At 43.0% G+C, this 22,026-nt stretch overlaps 1 protein-coding gene across 4 annotated transcripts in view; it reads left to right on the forward strand.

The window, feature by feature from the left end:
- The window catches only part of fras1 (Fraser extracellular matrix complex subunit 1), a 242,070-nt gene that overhangs the window by 146,457 nt on the left and 73,587 nt on the right, over positions 1 to 22,026 (forward strand). For all 4 annotated transcript variants that reach the window (XM_061766875.1, XM_061766873.1, XM_061766872.1 and 1 more), the window contains 9 exons: positions 798 to 1,089; positions 1,377 to 1,461; positions 9,780 to 10,103; positions 11,021 to 11,180; positions 11,868 to 12,046; positions 16,742 to 16,858; positions 19,566 to 19,680; positions 19,767 to 19,904; positions 21,815 to 21,847. In XM_061766875.1, coding sequence (XP_061622859.1) covers positions 798 to 1,089; positions 1,377 to 1,461; positions 9,780 to 10,103; positions 11,021 to 11,180; positions 11,868 to 12,046; positions 16,742 to 16,858; positions 19,566 to 19,680; positions 19,767 to 19,904; positions 21,815 to 21,847 — 1,443 coding nt within the window. The remainder of the gene's footprint in view (positions 1 to 797; positions 1,090 to 1,376; positions 1,462 to 9,779; positions 10,104 to 11,020; positions 11,181 to 11,867; positions 12,047 to 16,741; positions 16,859 to 19,565; positions 19,681 to 19,766; positions 19,905 to 21,814; positions 21,848 to 22,026) is intronic.

Consider the following 22,026-nt stretch of genomic DNA (forward strand, 5'->3'; position numbering starts at 1 on the left):
CCAGAAAAGGGTGGCGTGCCCTCTCCAGGTCGAGGATGGGATCCTGCCCCAAGTGGAGGAGTTCAAGTATCTTGGGGTCTTGTTCACGAGTGAGGGAAGAATGGAACATGAGATCGACAGGCGGATTGGTGCAGCGTCTGCAGTGATGCGGACTTTGTGTCGGTCCGTTGTGGTAAAGAAGGAGCTATCCGAAAGGCGAAGCTCTCAATTTACCAGTTGTTCTACGTTCCTACTCTCACCTATGGTCACAAGCTGTGGGTCGTGACCGAAAGAGCAATATCCCGGATACAAGCGGCCAAAATGAGTTTCCTCCGTAGGGTGTCTGGGCTCTCCCTTAGAGATAGGGTGAGAAACTAGGTCATCCGGGAGAATCTCAAGAGTAGAGCCGCTGCTCCTCCACATCGAGAGCAGCCAGATGAGGTGGGTGGGGCATCTGATTCGGATGCCTCTCGGACACCACGCCGGTGAGGTGTGGGAGGAGACCCCGGGGACGACCCAGGACAGAGACTGTGTCTTTCCGCTGGCCTGGTAACACCTCGGGATCCCCCCGGAAGAGTTGGATGAAGTGGCTGGGGAGAGGGAAGTCTGGGCGCCCCTGCTAAAGCTACTGCCCCCGCGACCCGACCTCGGCTAAGCGGTAGAAAAAGGATGCATGGATGGATTAAATGATTTTAACAAATGGCTGCAATATAACAAAGAGTGAAAATTTAAGGGGGTCTGAAAACTTTCCGTACCCACTGTATGTGACACTAAATTGTTGAAAACATGTTGAATGCCATTTGGTATTTATTTTTCAGCAAACAGCAGCCCCCCCTTCCTCCACATCAACGGTTCCCTGCAGGTTCCTCTCGGTGGTACGGTCCCGCTGACCCCGACTCTTGTGCAAGTGAAGGACCCCGACAGCACGCTCGATGATCTCGTCGTCCAGCTCATTCGGCGACCTACCAACGGCCGTCTGGTCGTCTTCCGAGGGGAGCAGGAGAACAAGGAGGAGGCGGGGCAACGAGAGCTGAGCGACCAAGACACCTTCACATGGGCACAGTTGGGAAGCGGTCGAGTACACTTTCAACACCACAAGGACAAAGCAAGGTGAGCCAATTCCAGGTTGTTTTGAATGGTAAAGAAGCAAAGTTACAACTTGAGAAACCTCATTAGGACTGCAAAATGCATGTATTTTCTTCCTCAATACAACTCATGCTTTCTTTATCACTAGGACTTGTGAATTTGTGTATTTTCTACCTCATTTGAACCAATGAATTTGTTTATTTTCTTCTTCACTAAACTGTCAAATTCATGTATTTTCTTCCTAACTTGACCTAGTGAATTATTATATTTTGTGACTGGTGAATTTACATATTTTCTTTCATCCTCTCGAGGACTGGCGAATTCACTCTGCAAGTGGCCGACCCTCAGCTGTTGTCTCAAGCGGAAACAATTCAAGTTCAAGCCCTCTCAATGCAGGTGAGACACACATGCATAAACACAAACACACACTTTTAGTTTGTTTAGTTGTTAATGTAAAAAAAAATCCCATTAGAAATAAATGGGAAACCATTAAAATTTATAATTTCCACCTTTTTCAGAGGCATTTTTCTCTGGCATACTATACCCCACAAACATGGTTCCCACCTTTTTTAATCCTACAATTCTAATCTCCACTTTGAAGTTTTTCCTAAAAATCTCAACTTTCTCCCCTGTTGCCATTGAAATACAGAAAGGAAATTGAGCCTCTCAGACAGCATTCCCGTGAGTGTGTATTGCGTGGAGGATTGTGAGTGCTTCTTGCGCCTCGCATCACAAGCGCTGAAGTAACCTTCATTGTCCACTGGAGGAAGGTTATCAGCCATTTTTTAATTGATATTTTCACCACTTTGACAACAACAGTTACAACAAAAAAAGGCAAAGGTTGTAGTCAACACTTTTGCTGAGCATGTACAATAAATGCAGGACGACCAATTTGAGGATGCAAATTGGCTCATGTGATGAGGGTCAACTTTTAATGGAATTTTCCTTGGCCCGTAGCCAAAATATGTATGTATATAGAAAAAGTTAAAAAGAAAATATTCTTAGTGCGCACATAGCGCTGTCACCTACAACATCAACAAGGCTGATAAAGAAGAAAGGTTTGATGGAAATCTCCATCAGAAAACCTGCCATCAGCCATTTTAATTAGACCAAGAATGAAAAGATCTCAGCTTTTGATAACCTTGCAACTCCCTTGAGTTCCAGGAACTATGTACGGTGCCTTCACATGAACGTTACCCTAGGAACTTTTGGAGAACATTCATGTGTTTGGACAAAACAACTATGATCTAAATTGAGTTCAGGGGTAGATCATTTTCAGGGCATTTTGACTGATCTCTTAAGACTCACAGAATATAGTGTTCTGTGACAAAACAAGCACTGAAGCTACTCTTCTTTCAACAGAAAAAAAGCTTTATTTCTACTCTTTCACATTATTATGCTGATTTTACCAAAAACACACTTTTCTGACCAAAAAGCAGAGAAAACAAGTTTTTTTGTGAAAAGAAACATGTCAAGCAAAACAGTGACTTTGACGCTAATGACTTTTTGCTTTGGGGACACCTCAAACTATAATCAAGAAAAACAAGACTTAAAAATAATTACAGATAAAACTAAGAAACGCACCGTGAGAGACGCTGACTCACCCAGGTTGAACGTCAGTGGCTTTCTTCTACATGGCGTTCGTCGTTTACTCCATGAACTGAGGGTGCAAGGCAAGATAAACTTTTGCTTCCTTCTGCCCCTTTTCAAACTTATTCATTTGTACTTGTATATAGACTAAGTTATGTCCTTTCATATCGAGTGTTTCTGTTTATTTTTCTATACATACATCTACTGTATGCCATTGTCATTAAACGGTGGGATTCCAATTGACGTATACAAACATCCATGCTAGTAAATGAGTTAAAAAAATGTAATACATTTTTGGGGGTGTGGAATAATTTCTGGCATTTGAATTCTTGACTTATGAGTAAATTGAATGACAAGCTTAAACTTTGACTGTATAAATGACTCAGCGTGTGTCGTTATTAGGAGAGTGTTGTATAAACCAGAAAGTGCACAAAATATGTTTGTAAATCGGTCCTCCTGTAGTGCATTCAAAGACCTCACAGCTTGAAAGCCAAGAAAAACAAACATCCCGGGAAGTCAGCAACACACACAGGAAGGATTTTTCAACTCCATGAGGGTCGATGATGGCTCTTTCCCAAACATCAACCCCTCCTACACTCACTCACCTGGAGCTCTGCAAGACAAGGTCAAGCCTCCTGCATTGAGTGTTTGTTTGCCTCGGGAGGAGATTTACTTGCTTGCCTTTTTCTGACTTGGCGTATCTTTGCACACACACACACTGACACACTCTTTGTTTTGCTGCAGTGAGAAGACAAGTCGGGATTTGGGTGGTTGCCTGGGGGGCTCATTTGTCTGTCTGGTGGAGATAATTGCTCCAAAGTGAAGAAATTTGTCACCGGACCTTCACTGTGCTCCAGCTTTGTTTGGTAGCTCAGTCAGACGTTTTTTTTGTTGTTGTTGCGTGTGTTTGTGTGTCATCATCATCCTCTGTGGCGCCAGCTTGTTCTTCTCTGCGTGAACATTTTTTCTCAAGCTGTCATCACCGCCACCCGCTGGAGCTCAGACAGGATTCAAGGAAATTTAAAACACTAAGAAAAAAATTGTGAGGAAACACAAATAAAAAACAGAAAACACTAGTGCAAGAAAAACACTTTGAAACTTCAGTGGGAAAATACCAGAAAGGAACAGGAAAAGCATCTAGGAAACAACAGGGAAAGACATGAAGAAAGGCTAGGATTAAAAGAACAGGAATAAAGACCAGGAAAAATAACATGAAGTTAGACAAGAAATAAAATACAAAAAGCAAAAACACTGGAAAACACATGGGACAATTAGGAAACACCAGGAAGAACACTAGGAAACACTAGGTGTAACTATGGAAAACAGTGACGTTGAAGCACTCAATAATTTTGTACTGTACAGTAATATGGGTGCATATCAGAATCAGAATCATCTTTATTTGCCAAGTATGTCCAAAACACACAAGGAATTTGTCTCCGGTAGTTGGAGCCGCTCTAGTACAACAGACAGTCAATTTACAGAACACTTTGGAGACATAAAGACATTGACAAAAAACAACAACAAACAACAATTGTGCAAAAAGATGCAGAGTCCTCAGTTCGAATGGCTAATATCGCAATAGTCCGGTGCAATGACCATTGTGCAAAGGGCACTGAGACTTCAAGGAGTGTATGCGGTTTAAAGTGACGAGTACTGCGATAATCTGGGACAATGGTTGTGCAAATGTTACAGATACTCCTCAATCAGTGTGCAAATGGAGCAGATGCTACTCTGGCATGAGTGGCCACTATATGCAAATAGTGCAGCACGGCGAGACAACTACAGTGAGTGCACGAGTAATACATAATACAGAAATGTGACAACGAACTCAAGTCAAAAAATTGCCAGCTTGTTGTAATGGAATTGTAAGTTAGCTGTTCAAGAAGTTGATTGCAAGAGGGAAGAAGCTGTTGGAATGTCTACTAGTTCTAGTTTGCATTGATCGGTAGCGCCTGCCTGAGGGAAGGAGCTGGAAGAGCTGGTGACCAGGGTGGGGAGGGTCCGAGAGGATTTTGCACGCCCTTGTCTTAGTTCTGGCAGCGTGCAAGTCCTCAAGGGTGGGTAGGGGGGTACCGACAATCCTTTCAGCAGTTTTGATTGTCCGTTGCAGTCGGAGTTTGTCCTTTTTTGTAGCAGCACCAAACCAGACTGTGATGGAAGAACACAGGACTGATTCGATGACCGCTGTGTAGAACTGTCTCAGCAGCTCCGGTGGCAGGCCATGCTTTCTCAGAAGCCGCAGGAAGTACATCCTCTGCTGGGCCTTTTTGAGGACGGAGTTGATGTTGGTCGCCCACTTCAGGTCCTGGGAGATTGTAATTCCCAGGAACTTGAAGGTCTCGACGGTTGACACAAGGCAGCTGGACAGCGTGAGGGGCAGCTGTGGCGAAGGATGCCTCCTGAAGTCCACGATCATCTCTACAGTCTTGAGCGTGTTCAGCTCCAGGTTGTGTCGGCCGCACCACAGCTCCAGCCGCTCCGCTTCCTGTCGATATGCAGACTCGTCACCGTCCTTGATGAGGCCGATGACAGTGGTGTCATCTGCAAACTTCAGGAGTTTGACAGTCGGGTTCGCTGAGGTGCAGTCGTTCGTGTAGAGAGAGAAGAGCAGCGGAGAGAGGACACAACCTTGGGGCGCCCCAGTGCTGATGCTGCGTGTGGATGAGGTGGCCTCCCCCAGCCTGACCTGCTGTGTCCTGCCCGTCAGAAAGCTGTAGATCCACTGGCAGATGGCAGGTGAGACGCTGAGCTGGAGAAGCTTGGATGAAAGGAGTTCAGGGATGATGGTGTTGAACGCTGAGCTGAAGTCCACGAACAGGATCCTCGCGTAGGTCCCTGCACTGTCGAGGTGTTCTAGGATGAAGTGCAGTCCCATGTTGACTGCATCATCCGCAGATCTGTTCGCTTGGTAGGCAAACTGCAGGGGGTCCAGCAGGGGACCTGTGACACTCTTGAGGTGGTCCAGCACAAGACGTTCAAAGGACTTCATGACCACAGATGTCAAAGCGACAGGCCTGTAGTCATTCAGACCCGAGATTGCAGGTTTCTTGGGGACTGGGATGATGGTGGAGCGTTTGAAGCAGGATGGAACTTCGCACATTTCCAGTGATCTGTTGAAGATCTGAGTGAAGACTGGCGCGAGCTGGTCCGCGCAGACTTTGAGGCAGGATGGAGACACGTGGTCCGGGCCTGCCGCTTTGTTAATCTTTTGTTGTTTGAAGATGCGTCTCACATCCTGTTCATGGATGGTTAACGCAGAGGTCAGAGGTGTGATTGTGGTCGCGGGTGCGGCCGGGTTGGTGTGTGGTGTGAAACTGTCCTTTTCAAATCTGCAGTAGAAGGTATTCAAGTCGTTGGCTAGTGTGCTATTGTTCTCAGCTTGGGGGGATCGTCGCTTGTAATTAGTCAGCGACTGGAATGCATGCCAGACTGATTTAGAGTCGTTTGCGCTAAACTGTTTTTCCAACTTTGCTGTATAGATCCTCTTTGCAATGTTAATTTCTTTGGTCAGCTGGTTTCTAGCTCGATTATACAGGGCCCTGTCCCCGCTCTGATATGCGCCCTCCTTAGCTTGACGAAGCTGCTTAAGTTTAGCAGTGAACCACGGCTTATTGTTGTTGAATGTGCGAAATGATTTTGTTGGAACACAGACCTCTTCACAGAAACTGATATAGGATGTGACAGTGTCCGTATATTCATCCAGGCTGCCAGCTGAATTTTCAAAGACACTCCAGTCTGTGCAGTCTAAGCAGCTTTGAAGTTCCATCTTGGCTTCATTTGTCCACTTTTTGACTGTTTTCACTGTAGGCTTCGCACATTTAAGTTCTTGCCTGTACGTCGGTATTAAGTGAATTAAGCAGTGATCAGACGAGCCCAAGGCTGCACGAAGTATAGCACGGTATGCGTTTTTTACCGTGGTGTAGCAGTGGTCTAAAGTATTATTTTCCCTGGTAGGACAGTCGATGTGCTGCTTGTATTTAGGGAGTTCGTGGTTGAGTTTAGCTTTGTTAAAGTCCCCGAGAATAATGAGGGGTGAGTCGGGGTGTTTTTTTTCAATTTCGTTGACTTGATCGGCGAGCGTTAGCAATGCGGCGTTCGTGTTAGCTTGAGGAGGAATATAGACGCCAGCGAGAATGAATGATGCGAACTCACGTGGGGAGTAGAATGGTTTACAGTTTACGAATAGCGACTCCAAATGCGGGCTGCAGTGTGTGCTGAGCACCGTGACGTCCGTACACCATTTTTCGTTGATATAGAGGTATATCCCGCCGCCCTTTGTTTTCCCCGATGATTCCATGTCGCGGTCCGCTCGATGAATATGGAAACCGGGAAGCATAACAGCGCCATCGGGTACGGCGTTGCAAAGCCAGGTCTCCGTGAAGCACATGGCCGCGGAACGTCCGAAGTCTTTACTGGTCTTTAACAGAAGATGAAGCTCGTCCATTTTGTTGGGTAGGGAGCGTACATTCGCGAGGTGGATCAACGGGAACGCCAATCTGTGTCCTCTCATGCGGAGTTTCACCTGAATGCCTGCTCGCTTCCCTCTGTGGCGACGCTTCCGTCTCCATGCGCCGAAAACCGCGGACGCCGCTCCGGTGAGTAACTCGGGGAAAAAACTGAGCGGATATTCGAAAGTTGGTGACAGAAAGTCCGGAGTAGACTCCTTGATGGTTAGCAGGTCTCCCCTTGTGTAAGTGAGTCGTGTAAGGTCTCCAAAGACGGACGAAAAACACACAAAACACAAAAACAAAGACAATACTAGAGAGCGCGTTACCGAGGCGACCACACTGGTAGGCGCCATCTTACTGGCCTAAAAAAAAAGTGCTTCAATGTAACGGACAATTGGCTACATTGGATGACCTCCCCGCCTCTTAGTCCGTTCTGTCAAGGTTCCTCTGTACAACTTAGTGCCACTTTCTTATGCTTAATACAGTACTCATCATAGGTGAGTCGTTTTCATGAGCCGTGAGCAAATTAGTGTGCTTCCTAGGTCCAAATGTGTTGCCAAAGGTTAACGGCTTGACAAAAAAAAATTGTTACTGTACAAAAATAGCATGTTCCAGACTCCAAAGATTTGTGTTTTGCACTTCTCAAAAGTTTACGCCACAGCCATGCTGCTCTCTGTCTGCTCTATGTACAATAGACAATAGACACAACCATCGTCAATGGCCGCCACATCAATGCCCCACATTCAACATGGCCGCCACATAGGCACAGGAGGCACATCTTTTCAGAATCAGAATCAGAATCAGAATCATCTTTATTTGCCAAGTATGGCCAAAACACACAAGGAATTTGTCTCCGGTAGTTGGAGCCGCTCTCGTACATCCATCCATCCATCCATTTTCTGAGCCGCTTCTCCTCACTAGGGTCGCGGGCGTGCTGGAGCCTATCCCAGCTGTCATCGGGCAGGAGGCGGGGTACACCCTGAACTGGTTGCCAGCCAATCGCAGGGCACATAGGAACAAACAACCATTTGCACTCACAGTCAAGCCTACGGGCAATTTAGAGTCTCCAATTCATGCATGTTTTTGGGATGTGGGAGGAAACCGGAGTGCCCGGAGAAAACCCACACAGACACGGGGAGAACATGCAAACTCCACACAGGCGGGGCCGGGGACTGAACCCGGGTCCTCAGAACTGTGAGGCTGACGCTCTAACCAGTCGGCCACCGTGCCGCCCGCTCTCGTACAACAGACAGTCAATTTACAGAACACTTTGGAGACATAAAGACATTGACAAAAAACAATTGTGCAAAAAGATGCAGAGTCCTCTAGCACTTAGAGCAGTTCGAATGACTAATATCGCAATAGTCCGGTGCAATGACCATTGTGCAAAGGGCGCTGAGACTTCAAGGAGTGTATGCGGTTTAAAGTGACGAGTAGTGCGATAATCTGGGACAATGGTTGTGCAAATGTTACAGATACTCCTCAATCAGTGTGCAAATGGAGCAGATGCTACTCTGGCATGAGTGGCCAGTATATGCAAATAGTGCAGCATGGCGAGACAACTACAGCGAGTGCACGAGTAATACATAATTGGATCTAGTAAAATGGTATATCTGTGATGCTGAACTACGCCAGTTCCAGTCTCTGCCTGCATTGCGCCACAGCGCCAGTAAAGAACAGCGGCCAATTCTGAACTAGCAGACTTGGTCAACGGCATTGTAAGTGACAAATGGAAACTATTTTTGGACACATTGTTCAGTCCTGATGGTCCGTTTTATCTGATATCCGTTATATTGGAGTACATATATAAAAAAAAATATATATATATATATATATATATATATATATATATATAGTGTTTCAAAATAATATGAAAGTACATTTCTAATGGCATATGTACCTGTGGCAAGAAAACAAAGTGCAGGGAGTATGTCCACACTTTCGCTTATTCTCTCCTGTTTTTCTCTTTGAAGCCATCTCCTTCTTCCTTGTTTTTGTGGTTTAAAAAAATAATAATATGGTACAGTATATTTTTTGTGTCGCCTCGAAACCCCATACAGGGTTACAGTTTTTCCATTGCAATGCACCGGTCGATGCACGGTACTTGATCGCTTAGTGTGCGGCAAAGAGTCGGCAACAGCATTTTTTGGGTCACTTTAGGCCGCGTTCCTCAGTGACTGGTGGGCCTAAGGCCCGGTACACACATAAAGACGATCAGCCTGTTTTTGTGCCGATTCGCCCCTAAGCCTGGGCACATCAAACACCTGACAATCTTGTCTTATAAGATTATCAAATACGATAATGCACATCAAACACCTGACAATCTTGTCTTATAAGATTATCAAATACGATTGTCCCTTGGGTCTGAGTCCGATAATCTTAAACAATGAAGGTGTTCAATATTTATGACCAATACTCTTTCTGTGTGGGGAACGCCGACTTCTCCCTTGTCATGACGCCAAGAATGGTGACGTTCAACAGAATATAGCCCATCCAGAAAAAAAAAAAAAAATAAAACACTTGGAAAAAGCAGGGGGGAAAACTGAGGGAAAACACCAAGAAAAAAAACAAGAGGAAAACCCTAGAAAACAACACTATGAATTACCAGGGAAACCAGGAAAAGTGTCCTCGTTGTGTCCAATTATCTTCCTCTAACGTCCTGTTTGCCACTTGCAGCCTCCGAGGGTGCTGGTGTTATCCCCCCTGTCCGTGAAGGGCCCCGGCGGGGCGCAGACCATCACCAAGTCAACTCTTCTTGTGGACGATCCCGACAACCCGGCGGACGTCCTGGTGATGGTTCTGGAGCCTCCTCGTCACGGCCTGCTGACGCGTCTCCACGCCGACCGATCGCTGAGCCGCTTCAAGCTGGAGGAGCTTTCTCGGGAGCGTGTGCAGTACGTACACGACGGGTCGCGGGAGGCACAGGACCACCTGGTGCTGCAGATCAACGACGGACACAGCTACCAGAACGTTCTGCTTCAAGTGGACATCAGCCACAAGGTGCGCATGGTCCACTACGAAGGCTTGAAACCCTATTTGGAAACCCTGACCTTGGCTTGAAGCCCTAAACCAGGCTTCCAATCCCAATTTTAAAACTTAACCATGTTCTGAAAGCCTCTACCTGTCTTGAAACCTTATTTGAAACCTTAACCCTGCCCTTTTTTGTCCTGATCGGCTGTTAGGTCACGCAGAATGGAAGTTCTGCATCCCTTTTATGCCAGAACAGTTTTACTGTTTCACAGAAAAAAACTTAAAAACTAAGCTTCTGCTGTGGTTTCTTTGTATTATAATTGAAGTTTATTGAGAATCAGATCATTAATTTGAAACCCTAACCCAGGTTAGGGTTTGCTTGAAACCTTTTAACCCTGTGTTTAAACCCTGAATTGAAACCCTCACCCAGGCTTGAGACCGTACACTATTCTTGGAACCTTAACCCTGTTTTGAAAGCCTAATTTGAGATTCTAACCATGTCTTCAAAGCCCCATTTGAAACCCAAACCCTGGCTTGAAAGCCTGATTCTTGTGTTAGACCCTAATTTAAAACCTAACTCTGGCTTGAAAGCCAAATTTGAAACCCTAATCCTGGCTTGAAACCCTAACGTTTGCTCTAACCTGCAATCCCAGGCTGGCTTTGCATCCAGAGCTTTGTCCTGATTGATTAAAAATTGTTCCTGCTCATTTGCTTCATGAATATTCCAGATGACAACATTACATATGCTATGCTACATTGACTAACACACTACCAGAAGGTTTTAATTTATTTTTATGAATTAATTATTATTATTTTTTAACTCTAGCCATCTGGATCATTTCAAAGGTTCTGGAGAAAAAACAACCAAAACTCATAACAAGAAGATACTTAATGTGTGAGAAACATTTTAAAATACCAGTATGTGTCATGGTGTGTGCTTGTTTAAGGCGGACGACTCGCCTGAGCTGCGGTCTTTCCCGGTAACCTGGGTGAAAGGGGGCGGCATGGTGAGAATCAGCAGCAAACACCTGCAGGCCCACTACAAAGGGGTCAGCGCAGACAACATTGTTTACACCATCCTGGACTCTGACGGACAGCCCAAATACGGTAAAAAAAAAAAAAAGTCATCAATCAAAAATAGGTTTCATTGGGGGGGGGGGTATAGACATTTAATATGATGCAAATATGCTACAGTAGAGGTTTATAGGCATTTAAAACCTGTTATTTTGTGGGTGAAATTGATCTAGGAACGACGAACGTAACAGGTGGGTTAAATGCGATGTGAATGGGCTCCATCAGAGGTGTATACATTAAATATGATGTAAATATGCAACATTAGAGGCGTATGGCCATTTAAACCTCCCTGTTATGTTGCGGGTCAAATTGACCCAGGAACATTTTTGCTATGTTTGAGAAACATGTGTAACAGGAGGGTTAAATATGATGTAAATATGACATTTCCCTGGTACACACATTAAATATCATGCAAATATGGGACATTAGAGATATATAGATATTAACCCTCCTGTTGTTGTTTTCTTTAACCATAAATGTTCATGGGTCAATGTGACCCACTGTATCTTTAGTCATTCAAAAAGGTGTATTGAGATAATCATTTTAAAACAAAATGTGTCATTAAAAGAAGAAAACAACAAAAATGATGTAAGTTAGATTTTAGACTCAAGCATGGGTCAACTTGACCCTCAGCATAACCGTATGATGTAAATATGGTACATTGGAGGTGTATAGGCATTACTGAATATGGAACACGACCGGTAACATTTCTCCATTCAGGCGAGGTGGTTCTGGTTTCCATGCCAGCTGATGGTCCGCTCGAAGGCTGGAACCCGACGTTGACGGACGAGCGGGGCTTCACCGCCACCAGATCGTTCACTCAACAGGACGTGGACGACGGCACCGTGTGGTACCGACACTTTGGCAGCGGGACCCCAGCCGACTCCTTCCGCTTCCAGGTCGGTGAAAATTGTGGAGACGCCAGTGGTCCCGCTATATTGCAAATGTTTTTTGTAGAAAGTATCTACTTGTCTATTGTGTAAATCTCTGCTATTTTGTGGAAATCTGCAGTTCCTAGCAATCGTTTTGCTTTGATACCATCTGGTGGCATTGTTGTGCCAAGAACTGTATTGAGTTGAGGGGAGGAGCTTCATTTAGTCATGCCATAGCGCTGTCTGAGAAATAAGTAGTGCTTTGTCACCGTCTTATAGCATCTATAGACAATTACAACCCTTTTGGGGTGGGTTTAACTACTTGCAGATTTTCACTATTAATTCTTTAATTCATTTTCCGTACCGCTTTATCCTCACAAGGGACGCGGGCGTGCTGGAGCCTATCCCAGCTGACTCTGGGCAGGAGGTGTGGTACACCTTGAACTGAAGACATAAACAAACAACCATTCACACTCACATTCACACCTACGGGCAATTTAGAGTCTTCAATTAACCTGCCTTAAATGTTTTTGGGATGTGGGAGGAAACCGGAGTACCCGAAGAAAACCCACGCAGGCACGGAGAAGACATGCAAACTCCACACAGGCAAGGCTGGATTTGAACCCTGGTCCTCAGAACTTTGAGGCAGATGTGCTAACCAGTCGTCCACCGTACCGCTTCACTAATAATTGAAAACATAAATTTTGATTAAAATGCAGTAAAAATTCCATGTCTATATAATATAGCAATTTAAGCGCTCTCACTGGATTTTCATTCTTTCTCATTTCTGGTTCCTCAACATAACAACCGGATATGGAACTACAGTGGAAACTCTGTTTTCTTGATGAAGCCATTCACAAAAATTCTGACTAAAACCAAATTGTACAAAAAGCAATAATTCCCATTGGAAATCATGTTAAAGCAATGAATCTGTTCCAGACACTTTAAACAATACATTGTATAGAGCAGTGGTTCTCAAACATTTTAAACTAAGTACCACCTCAAAAACTACTTGGCTCTCCAAGTACCACCATCATGACAACATCAAAATACAGCGCTGAAATATTTATCAAAAATGAGGCATTATTTTAATACTATTAGAAGCAACCCTAACAGTTTTATCATTAACACTGCGCTTAAATATAGGAAAATGGAAAACCTGTCCTTGAATCATGATTCATTCATTCATTCATTTTCGGTACCCCTTATCATCACGAGGGTCACGTGTATGCTGAGCCTATCCCAGCTGACTCTGGGTGAGAGGCAGGGTACACCATGAACTGGTCGCCATACAATCACAGGGCACATAGAAACAAACAACCACTTGCATTCACACCTCCGGGCAATTTCGAGCCTTCAATTAACCTACCATGGATGTTTTGGGGATGTGGGAGGAAACCGGAGTACCCGGAGAAAAACCCGCAACCTGAGAACTGCGAGGCAGATTTGCTAACCACTCGCTCACCGTGCTGCTGAATCATTATTCAGATAAATAATATTACTCCATCCATCCATCCATCCATTTTCCCAACCGCTTATCCTCACTAGTTTCGCGGGCGTGCTGGAGCCTATCCCAGCTATCTTGGGGCGTTTGTCATGCCATCAGAATCTGATACCCAACCTACACATTTTGTCTGGGCACTTGATTCCAGGAAATGATTGGCCGAGTTACGTGAGCAGGCGGATAAGTTAACTACGGACCAATTCTAATTTTACGGAAACCGACCGGTTGTATGAAAACTGGTACAAAATTTCGGCTGGTCAAAAACTGAATCGTATAAAAACAAGGGCATCAAAAACCGAGGTTTCATTGTACATACTTTAGGCGTTACTGCCTTCGAGGGATATTTGCAGCATACAGCACTTATCAATACTGAACAGTATTTTTCTATACATCTTATACTTGCAATTTTTGTGTTCAAATATGTTTGCAATGTGATTATTAACGAACCCCCTACGTTCTGGAACGTATCCATTTGACAAACAGGTGTTCACTGTATTCCTGCCAGTATCTCCACTTTGAACATGATGCAGCAGCCAAAAAACTTAAGAGCTTCATCTAATCAAGCATCTGCCAATACTTGTTTTTGGATTCGATTTAATTACTCACCGTTGCCATTCAAAAGACAAATCTTGAGTGTCTCTGCAATTTGACCGTGTTAAATTTCTGGAAGCCTTGCCTGTGTTTGAAACGGAAGGTGAATAAACCAAGTGGTTTTTTTTAATGGAATGAATAAGAAATTCACTGTGGGAGTCAATAAGCAGCCGTCCATCCAATCCAATCAATTCAGCCTCTGCTAAGATGATCATGTTCGACACTGTCGGCATCAGCCGTGAGTTTCCTTTCAGAATCACTATTTTCTACGCACTGCTGTACTACAAAATACTCCCACTCGTCTATCCAGTCACATGTTAAAGCAAATCAAATCCAAACATTTTGGCTGAATTGTTTGGATTTGGATTTGGAAAGATGTTCATGTGCAACTCTCTGGAGTGATTGCTATTAAGGAGTATTAATTAGATAAATGCCTTGAGGATCCTTTCAGAATCGGTCATTCATATTACTTTCCATTTGTTTTCTATTTTTCAATGTTCACTCGTAGTGGCTAAAAAGCTTATTTTCAGGCAAAATAATAATAATCAGCCATTATGTAATCATATTAGTGCATATTTACAAACTGTTTAGTGATCTGGAAAGGACTCGTTCAGACTTTTAATTTGACATATGACTGATATGAGTGTGGTTTGGTGCGCCTCTATTTTTTATCTTATAACTTGAGAACGTTGAGCTCTGGCGATCACCTTAAAGAGACACTGTGTAACATTTTCAGTTGTTTACTGGCCAAAATCAATGTCTGCATTTATATGTGTTTTCATAGGTGTATTATAACCTCTGCTAATAATCTGATCTATTCTCGTAAGCAATGAATTATTGATTTATTTATACATAAAGAGTGGTGACCCAGTAGAGGAGCGCCATGACAGTCTGCCATTTTGAAACTACAGCTGCCGTAAGGGACAAGCAGCACCAAACGTGGACTAACTATGCTGTTAGATTGAGACACCGGAGGAGAAGATCATCTTATTACCATACCCTGGCAAATCTGGACTACTGTAGCAGCACAATGCAGGACCACGGATATGCAATGGAGACAGTTACGCCATCAACGAGAAAGCGAAAAAGGCAACATAAGCAGCGGAGCATTCAAAAGAGCATAAACATCGGGCTAGCCTCTTCCCCAGGTGGAAGAAGCTCATGAGAGAAAAGGATTTCAATAGAGTCGCTGAAGTTGCCAGCTTTCTTCTCGACAAGTAAGGGCTTGGAAACGTGTCTCCACACCGCATTGCATGGCCTACGAGGCTCTTGTTTACAACTGAAGACGTGCTTGGATGTGGTGTTGCCTCATGTTAACTTCATATTTTGACATTCAAATTGAAGTATGGTGAGACGTTGCTGTGTTACATGGAGCAGCACCTCGTCAAATGGTCGCAAAGGGAAAATCATCAACAACGGACTACGTTTTTACAGCTTTCCTGCTTGGCGGCGGCAAGAAAGGGAATTCCTAGTTTCAGATTACCTCGGATGGCATTGATGTCAGCTGTAAAATGAAAAAAAAAATATCTAACCTTCGACATTATCACGACAATGACAAGAATGTGCTCCTTGCATTTTCATTACGGTAAGCAAAAAAAAATTAAAGAAATAAAAAAAATCTGCATTCTGTTGTTTTTTACATGCAACAAAACGTGGAATGTGTCCATTGGTGCAATACATTCTTGAAAAACTGAGGCACTAGAGTGCACTGTTCGTTTGGTTGTAAAACACAATTTCAACGCTAGATGGGAGTAATTTCTACAGTGTCCCTTTAAATTGTCTGTCTACCGACTGTGTCCACCAAATGTGGAGACAATCAGATGCAAATAGCAGGAAAAATAAGGGCTTTCTCATTTTTGTGTATGTTTGTGTCATGTATACGTCTATCATGAGTAAACCCCCACAAAAAATTCTCAGATACCATTCCCTAAAATGCACAGGACCTCTCTGCCATTTTGCTTCGTAGTGGCCATTTTAGCAAACTCCTCTGAGAGAGTTTTTGAAAATGTATCTCCCAAATAATAATAATAATACATTTTATTTCAAGCACCTTTTACAAAACCCAAGGACACTGAACAATCTTCTTTTTTCCTTTCGGCTTGTTCCGTTAGGGGTCACCAAAGCATCCTTTTTTTTTTAAGCCTATCTCCTGCATCCTCCTTTCTAACAACAACTGCCCTCATGACTTCCCTCACTACCTATCTCGAGTTTGTCTTCGGTCTTCCTCTAGCTCTCTTGCCAAGGACACTGAACAGTAGACCCACAAAAAAAAGTCTCAAAGATGACATTCCCGAAATCGCAGAGGAAGTCTGCTATACTACTTTGAAGAGGATATTTTAGGATTATTTCCAGTGTTCCTTCAAAGGTGATTGATCTCCTCTGAGAGATTTTGAAAAATGCAGCCCCCGAAGCCAGTTTCAGTGAGCAATAGGCATGTTTATCGTATGACTATATGTGACAAAAAAGTCTCAAGAGGCTGAAAAGACACAGGGAGTCAGCCACTTTTGTTGAGTTTGTAAGTTTGAAGTGGTCATTAAAGGGTTGTTTTGAGTACTTTGAGGAGAAACTGTGTGTAAGGTATTTGTGGAAGAGATTTCATTTAGTAAAGTATGTTTTTATCTCTTCAGGTGTCTGCAGAGGCAGCTGCCGTCACGCAAAGTGAAGCACAGACGTTCACCATCGGAGTCTTACCGCAAATCCCCGGATTCCCTCAGCTCGACCCAGAATGTGATCTCCAAGTCACGGTGAGGCGAAACACGACACTTAATTTCTCGTCAAATGTCATTTAAAAGGCTCTAGGACTGAATGAGTCACGCAGTTTGAAGGCTTTCCCACATTTAGAAACTCACCAGGTGGAAAATTTACATTTGACAGGGCTCTCAAAAGTGACCAGCAAATTGTCTCATCAGTACCTCCTGGATTTTTCTCTTTTAATTCAGCTCCTGAAGCCAATTTAGCTTAGCCACATAAAATTTGATAGGCATGTCTTATATGAGTAGATCCACACAAAAAACTCTCTAAAACCCAGCCCTGAAAAGACACAGAATGTCTGCCATTTTGCTTTGAAGTTCTCATTTTAGTCATTTTGGACATTTGCATGAAGGCTTCAAAGAACTTGCCCTAGATATTTTATCTCCCTGCCAAATTTGAACTATATACAGTGTGTATGGAAAGTATTCAGACCCCCTTAAATGTTTCACTCTTTGTTATATTGAAGCCATTTGCTAAAATCATTTGAGTTCATTTTTTTCCTCATTAACGTACACACAGCACCCCATATTGACAAAAAAAAAAATGGAATTGTTGAATTTTTTGCAGATTTATTAAAAAAGAAAAACTGACATATCACACAGCCATAAGTATTCAGACCCTTTGCTCAGTATTTAGTAGAAGCACCCTTTTGAGCTTGAGTCTTTTTGGGAATGATGCAACAAGTTTTTCACACTTGGATTTGGGGACCATCTGCCATTCCTCCTTGCAGATCCTCTCCAGTTCTGTCAGGTTGGATGGTGAACATTGGTGGACAGCCATTTTCAGGTCTCTCCAGAGATGCTCAATTGAGTTCAAGTCAGGGCTCTGGCTGTGCCATGCAAGAACAGTCATGGAGTTGTTCTGAAGCCACTCCTTCATTATTTTAGCTGTTTGCTTAGGGTCATTGTCTTGTTGGAAGGTGAACCTTCGGCCCAGTCTGAGGTCCTGAGCACTCTGGAGATGGTTTTCGTCCAGGATATCCCTGTACTTGGCCGCATTCATCTTTCCTTCGATTGCAACCAGTTGTCCTGTCCCTGCAGCTGAAAAACACCCCCACAGCATGATGCTGCCACCACCATGCTTCACTGTTGGGACTGTATTGGACAGGTGATGAGCAGTGCCTGGTTTTCTACACACATGCCACTTAGAATTAAGGCCAACAATTTCTATCTTGGTCTCATCAGACCAGAGAATCTTATTTCTCATCATCTTGGAGTCCATCAGGTGTTTTTTAGCAAACTCCATGCGGGCTTTCATGTGTCTTACACTTGAGAGGCTTCCGTCGAGCCACTCTGCCTTAAAGCCCCGACTGGTGGAGGGCTGCAGTGATGGTTAACTTTCTAGAACTTTCTCCCATCTCCCGACTGCATCTCTGGAACTCAGCCACAGTGATCTTTGGATTCTTCTTTACCTCTCACCAAGGCTCTTCTCCCCCAATTGCTCAGTTTGGCCGGACGTCCAGCTCTAGGAAGGGGTCTGGTCATCCCAAACGTCTTCCATGTCAGGATTATGGAGGCCACTGTGCTCTTAGGAACCTTAAGTGCAGCAGAAATGTTTTTGTAACCTTGGCCAGATATGTGCCTTGCCACAATTATGTCTCTGAGCTCTTCAGGCAGTTCCTTGGACCTCGTGATTCTGATTTGCTCTGACATGAACTATGAGCTGTAAGGTCTTATATATAGACAGGTGTGTGGCTTTCCTAATCAAGTCCAATCAGTATAATCAAACACAGCTGGACTCCAGTGAAGGTGTAGAACCATCTCAAGGATGATCAGAAGAAATGGACAGCACCTGAGTTAAATATGAGTGTCATAGCAAAGGGTGTGAATACTTATGATTGTGTGAGATTTCAGTTTTTCCTTTTTAATAAATCTGCAAAAATTTCAACAATTCAGTTTTTTCTGTCAATATGGGGTGCTGTGTGTATATTAATGAGGCAAAAAATTACTTAAATGAGTTTAGCAAATGGCTCAAATATAACCAAGAGTGAAACATTTAAGGGGGTCTGAATACTTTCCACACCCACTCTATACGAGACCGACAGACGATGCGAAATTCAGAAAATTCTGCCTTTCATTATGTGTGGGCAGAGCATGTTTTGAAAATTCAACCCCCAAAGCCTGTTCCACTTAGCAAGATAAAATTTGGTAAGCATGTCTATCATGAGTACAGTCACAAAAAATGTCTCGTGGCCAAAATGGCATGTAGTCTGCCAATTTGGTTTGAAGTGGTGATTTAATGGTAATTTCTAGGGTACCATCAATGACAAACTCAGAGAAAGTTTTTGAAAATCTAGCCCCCAAAGCCTGTTTCACTTAACATGTAATTTGGTAGCCTTAGTTGACCCACAAAAAAAGTATTCAGAAGCAATGCCCGAAAAGACACAGGAAGTTTGCAAATTTGGTTTAAAGTGGTCATTTTGTGTGTATTTCCAGGAGCCCTTCAAACACAAACTTGTTCTACAGAGTTTTTAAAAATTCAGCCCCAAAGTCAGTTTTACTCACCAATATGAAACTTGGAAAGCATGTCTGTCATGAGTCGAGCCACAAAAATGTCTCAATAAGCCAGGCCTTAGAAGACTGACTCTGTCTTCTAAGGCCTGGCTTATTGAGACATTTTTCACTTATTTCAATTGTAACCTTGTGTAATAAACAGGTGGGAGACTCTGAATTTTACCCCTTTGTGTGTTTGTGGAAACAGGCTCTCGAGGATCGTGTGACAGCGATAACACCCTCAGCTCTTTCATTCGTGGACTCTGAGACCCCCAGTGATCGTCTCGTCTACAACATCACCAAACCACTACCGGCTGGCCAAGGTCTCACAAACACACACACACACCCTTACTTCCCTTACATATCTTTACATACTGTATGGTCTCACTTTGTTCCCGCTGGTCACCAGGCGCCATCGAGCACCGCGACAGGCCGTACATGGCGGTCAAAAATTTCACGCAGGCGGACGTAGACAATGGCAAGATCGTCTACAGACCCCCTCAGGCCCCCTCGCACCTGCAGGAGCTCTACCAGTACTCCTTCATTGGTAGGAACCATACACACATGCATTATTGTGCTATTTTATTATATTAAAAATGGGTATCAGTATGATGCAGTTCAGTGTGCGGGTAGGTTTTAAAAAAAAAAAAATCTATTGTGACAGTGATGAATTTGAGACCCTGCAATTAAAAAAACTGACATTATTATTTAGTTAGTTTTTTAATTTAGCTCTTGTAAAATTTCATTCCATTGTGTGGGTGTTAAATACCATCATTAATATACATTTCCATCCCCGCAATTATTTTGTGGAGTATTTGCCTTCAAAGATTCTGTGTTTTAATCAGCTTTTTGCTCACCTCCCTAATATCTGCCTCTTGCTCTGACAACGACTGGGTCTGAAATGCTAATACTAAGCTACCAAGGTGGAGGATATTTCAAGCCAAATGTTAATAATGTCTCAGTGAGAAACTTTTCAAAAGTTGATACCTTTCCAAAATATCTTCATGAGAGTTTGTGGACAAAACTTTGCATGGAAAATTATTCATACATATATTTTTCTTTTTCTTCTTTTTAAGAAAAGTTAATTTTTTGTTTTGTTTTTTTCAAAACACATGTTTTTTGTTATTTGTTAAGTTAACCCCATAGAGGTCCTGGTAATAGTTTGTGCTGTTTTACATTTTCAAGCTGTTTTGACTGTTTGGAATGAGTAAATGTTTGGGGTACCTCACTAATGAAATGATAAGCGTGTGACGTTATTGAATTGATATTTTATCTTAGTCCATACTATATTTTCTTTATTGTACAATATTATTTTATAGTTTAATTTTAATGTTTTTTTTTTTTTATTGTTCAACATATTTGAATCGTTTTTAGCATCGTTTTTCTATTTTCATTAACATGGATTTGTTTGAGGTTATGTGAAAATTGAACAATAAAAAGATCCACTAAAGTCAAAATCCTGTTTTATTTAAAAACTATTTAAAAAAACATTATACCTGCATACAACAATGTTTTGGTTTGTTTAAAAATACTTTACTTAACCATTTTAATTAACATTTGATTTTTTTTTTAGATGTGAGGAATAAAATGTAAAAAAACAAATTTTCTTTAAAAAAAAATGTGAAATGTAAAAGGTGCCATAAAATTCATTAAAAAAATATTTATGAAACTATTTTAAAAAGTACTTTCATTGGCATACCTTTGTTTATCCATCCATCCATTTTCTGAACCACTTATCCTCACTAGGGTCGCGGGTATGCTGGAGCCTCTGTCAGCTGACTTTGGGCGAGAGGTGGGGTACAGTCTAAATTGGTCGTCAGCCAATCGCAGGGCAGTAATAGACAAACAACCATTCACCCTCATTTTAACACCTACGGCCAATTTAGAGTCTTCAATTAACCTACTATGGATGTTTTTGGAATGTGGGAGGAAACTGGAGTACCCGGAGAAAACCCACGAGAGGACAGGGAAAAGATGCTAACTCCTCGCCCTACCTTGTTCAACTGCATTATTTATTAGTCCAATTTATTCATCATACACACAAAAAAAACTATTAAATTAACATTTGACATGTACAATATATTTCAAGCTAAATTAGTTTTAACATATTACAAATAAGTCACTGATGGTGTAGTGGTACACTCGCCTGACTTTGGTGCAGGCAGCGTGGGTTCAGTTCCCGCTCAGTGACGGTGTGAAAGTGAGTGCGAATGGTTGTCCGTGTCTATATGTGCCCTGCGACTGACTGGCGACCAGTTCAGGGTGTAGTCCGCCTTTCGCCCGAAGTCAGCTGGGATAGGCTCCAGTGTCCCGCGACCCTAACCAGGATAAGCGGTGTTGAAAATGGATGGATGGATGGATGGATATTACAAATATTAACATAGAATTTTTTTACAGCAGTTTTATGTCAGTTTTTGTGTTGACTGATTTTTTTGTGTTGTCTTTGATTTCCTGCAGGTCTGCCTGAGTCTTTGAGTGTCTTCTTTACAGGTAAATACTTTTTCTTCTTAAATCATAAAGAGCACCACCTCCTGTCTACCTTCAAACGGCCTTTCTTCCTTTGTGGCGTTTTCATCTTCAGGGGTTTCTGAGCTTCTACCACTTGTGTTCTGCTTCCTCTTGTCCATCACCTCAGCTTGCTCTCCTGTCTTTTTCCCACTGTGAATTTC

The sequence above is a fragment of the Phyllopteryx taeniolatus genome, chromosome 3 (genome assembly GCF_024500385.1).
Source record: "Phyllopteryx taeniolatus isolate TA_2022b chromosome 3, UOR_Ptae_1.2, whole genome shotgun sequence".
NCBI lineage: Eukaryota > Metazoa > Chordata > Actinopteri > Syngnathiformes > Syngnathidae > Phyllopteryx > Phyllopteryx taeniolatus.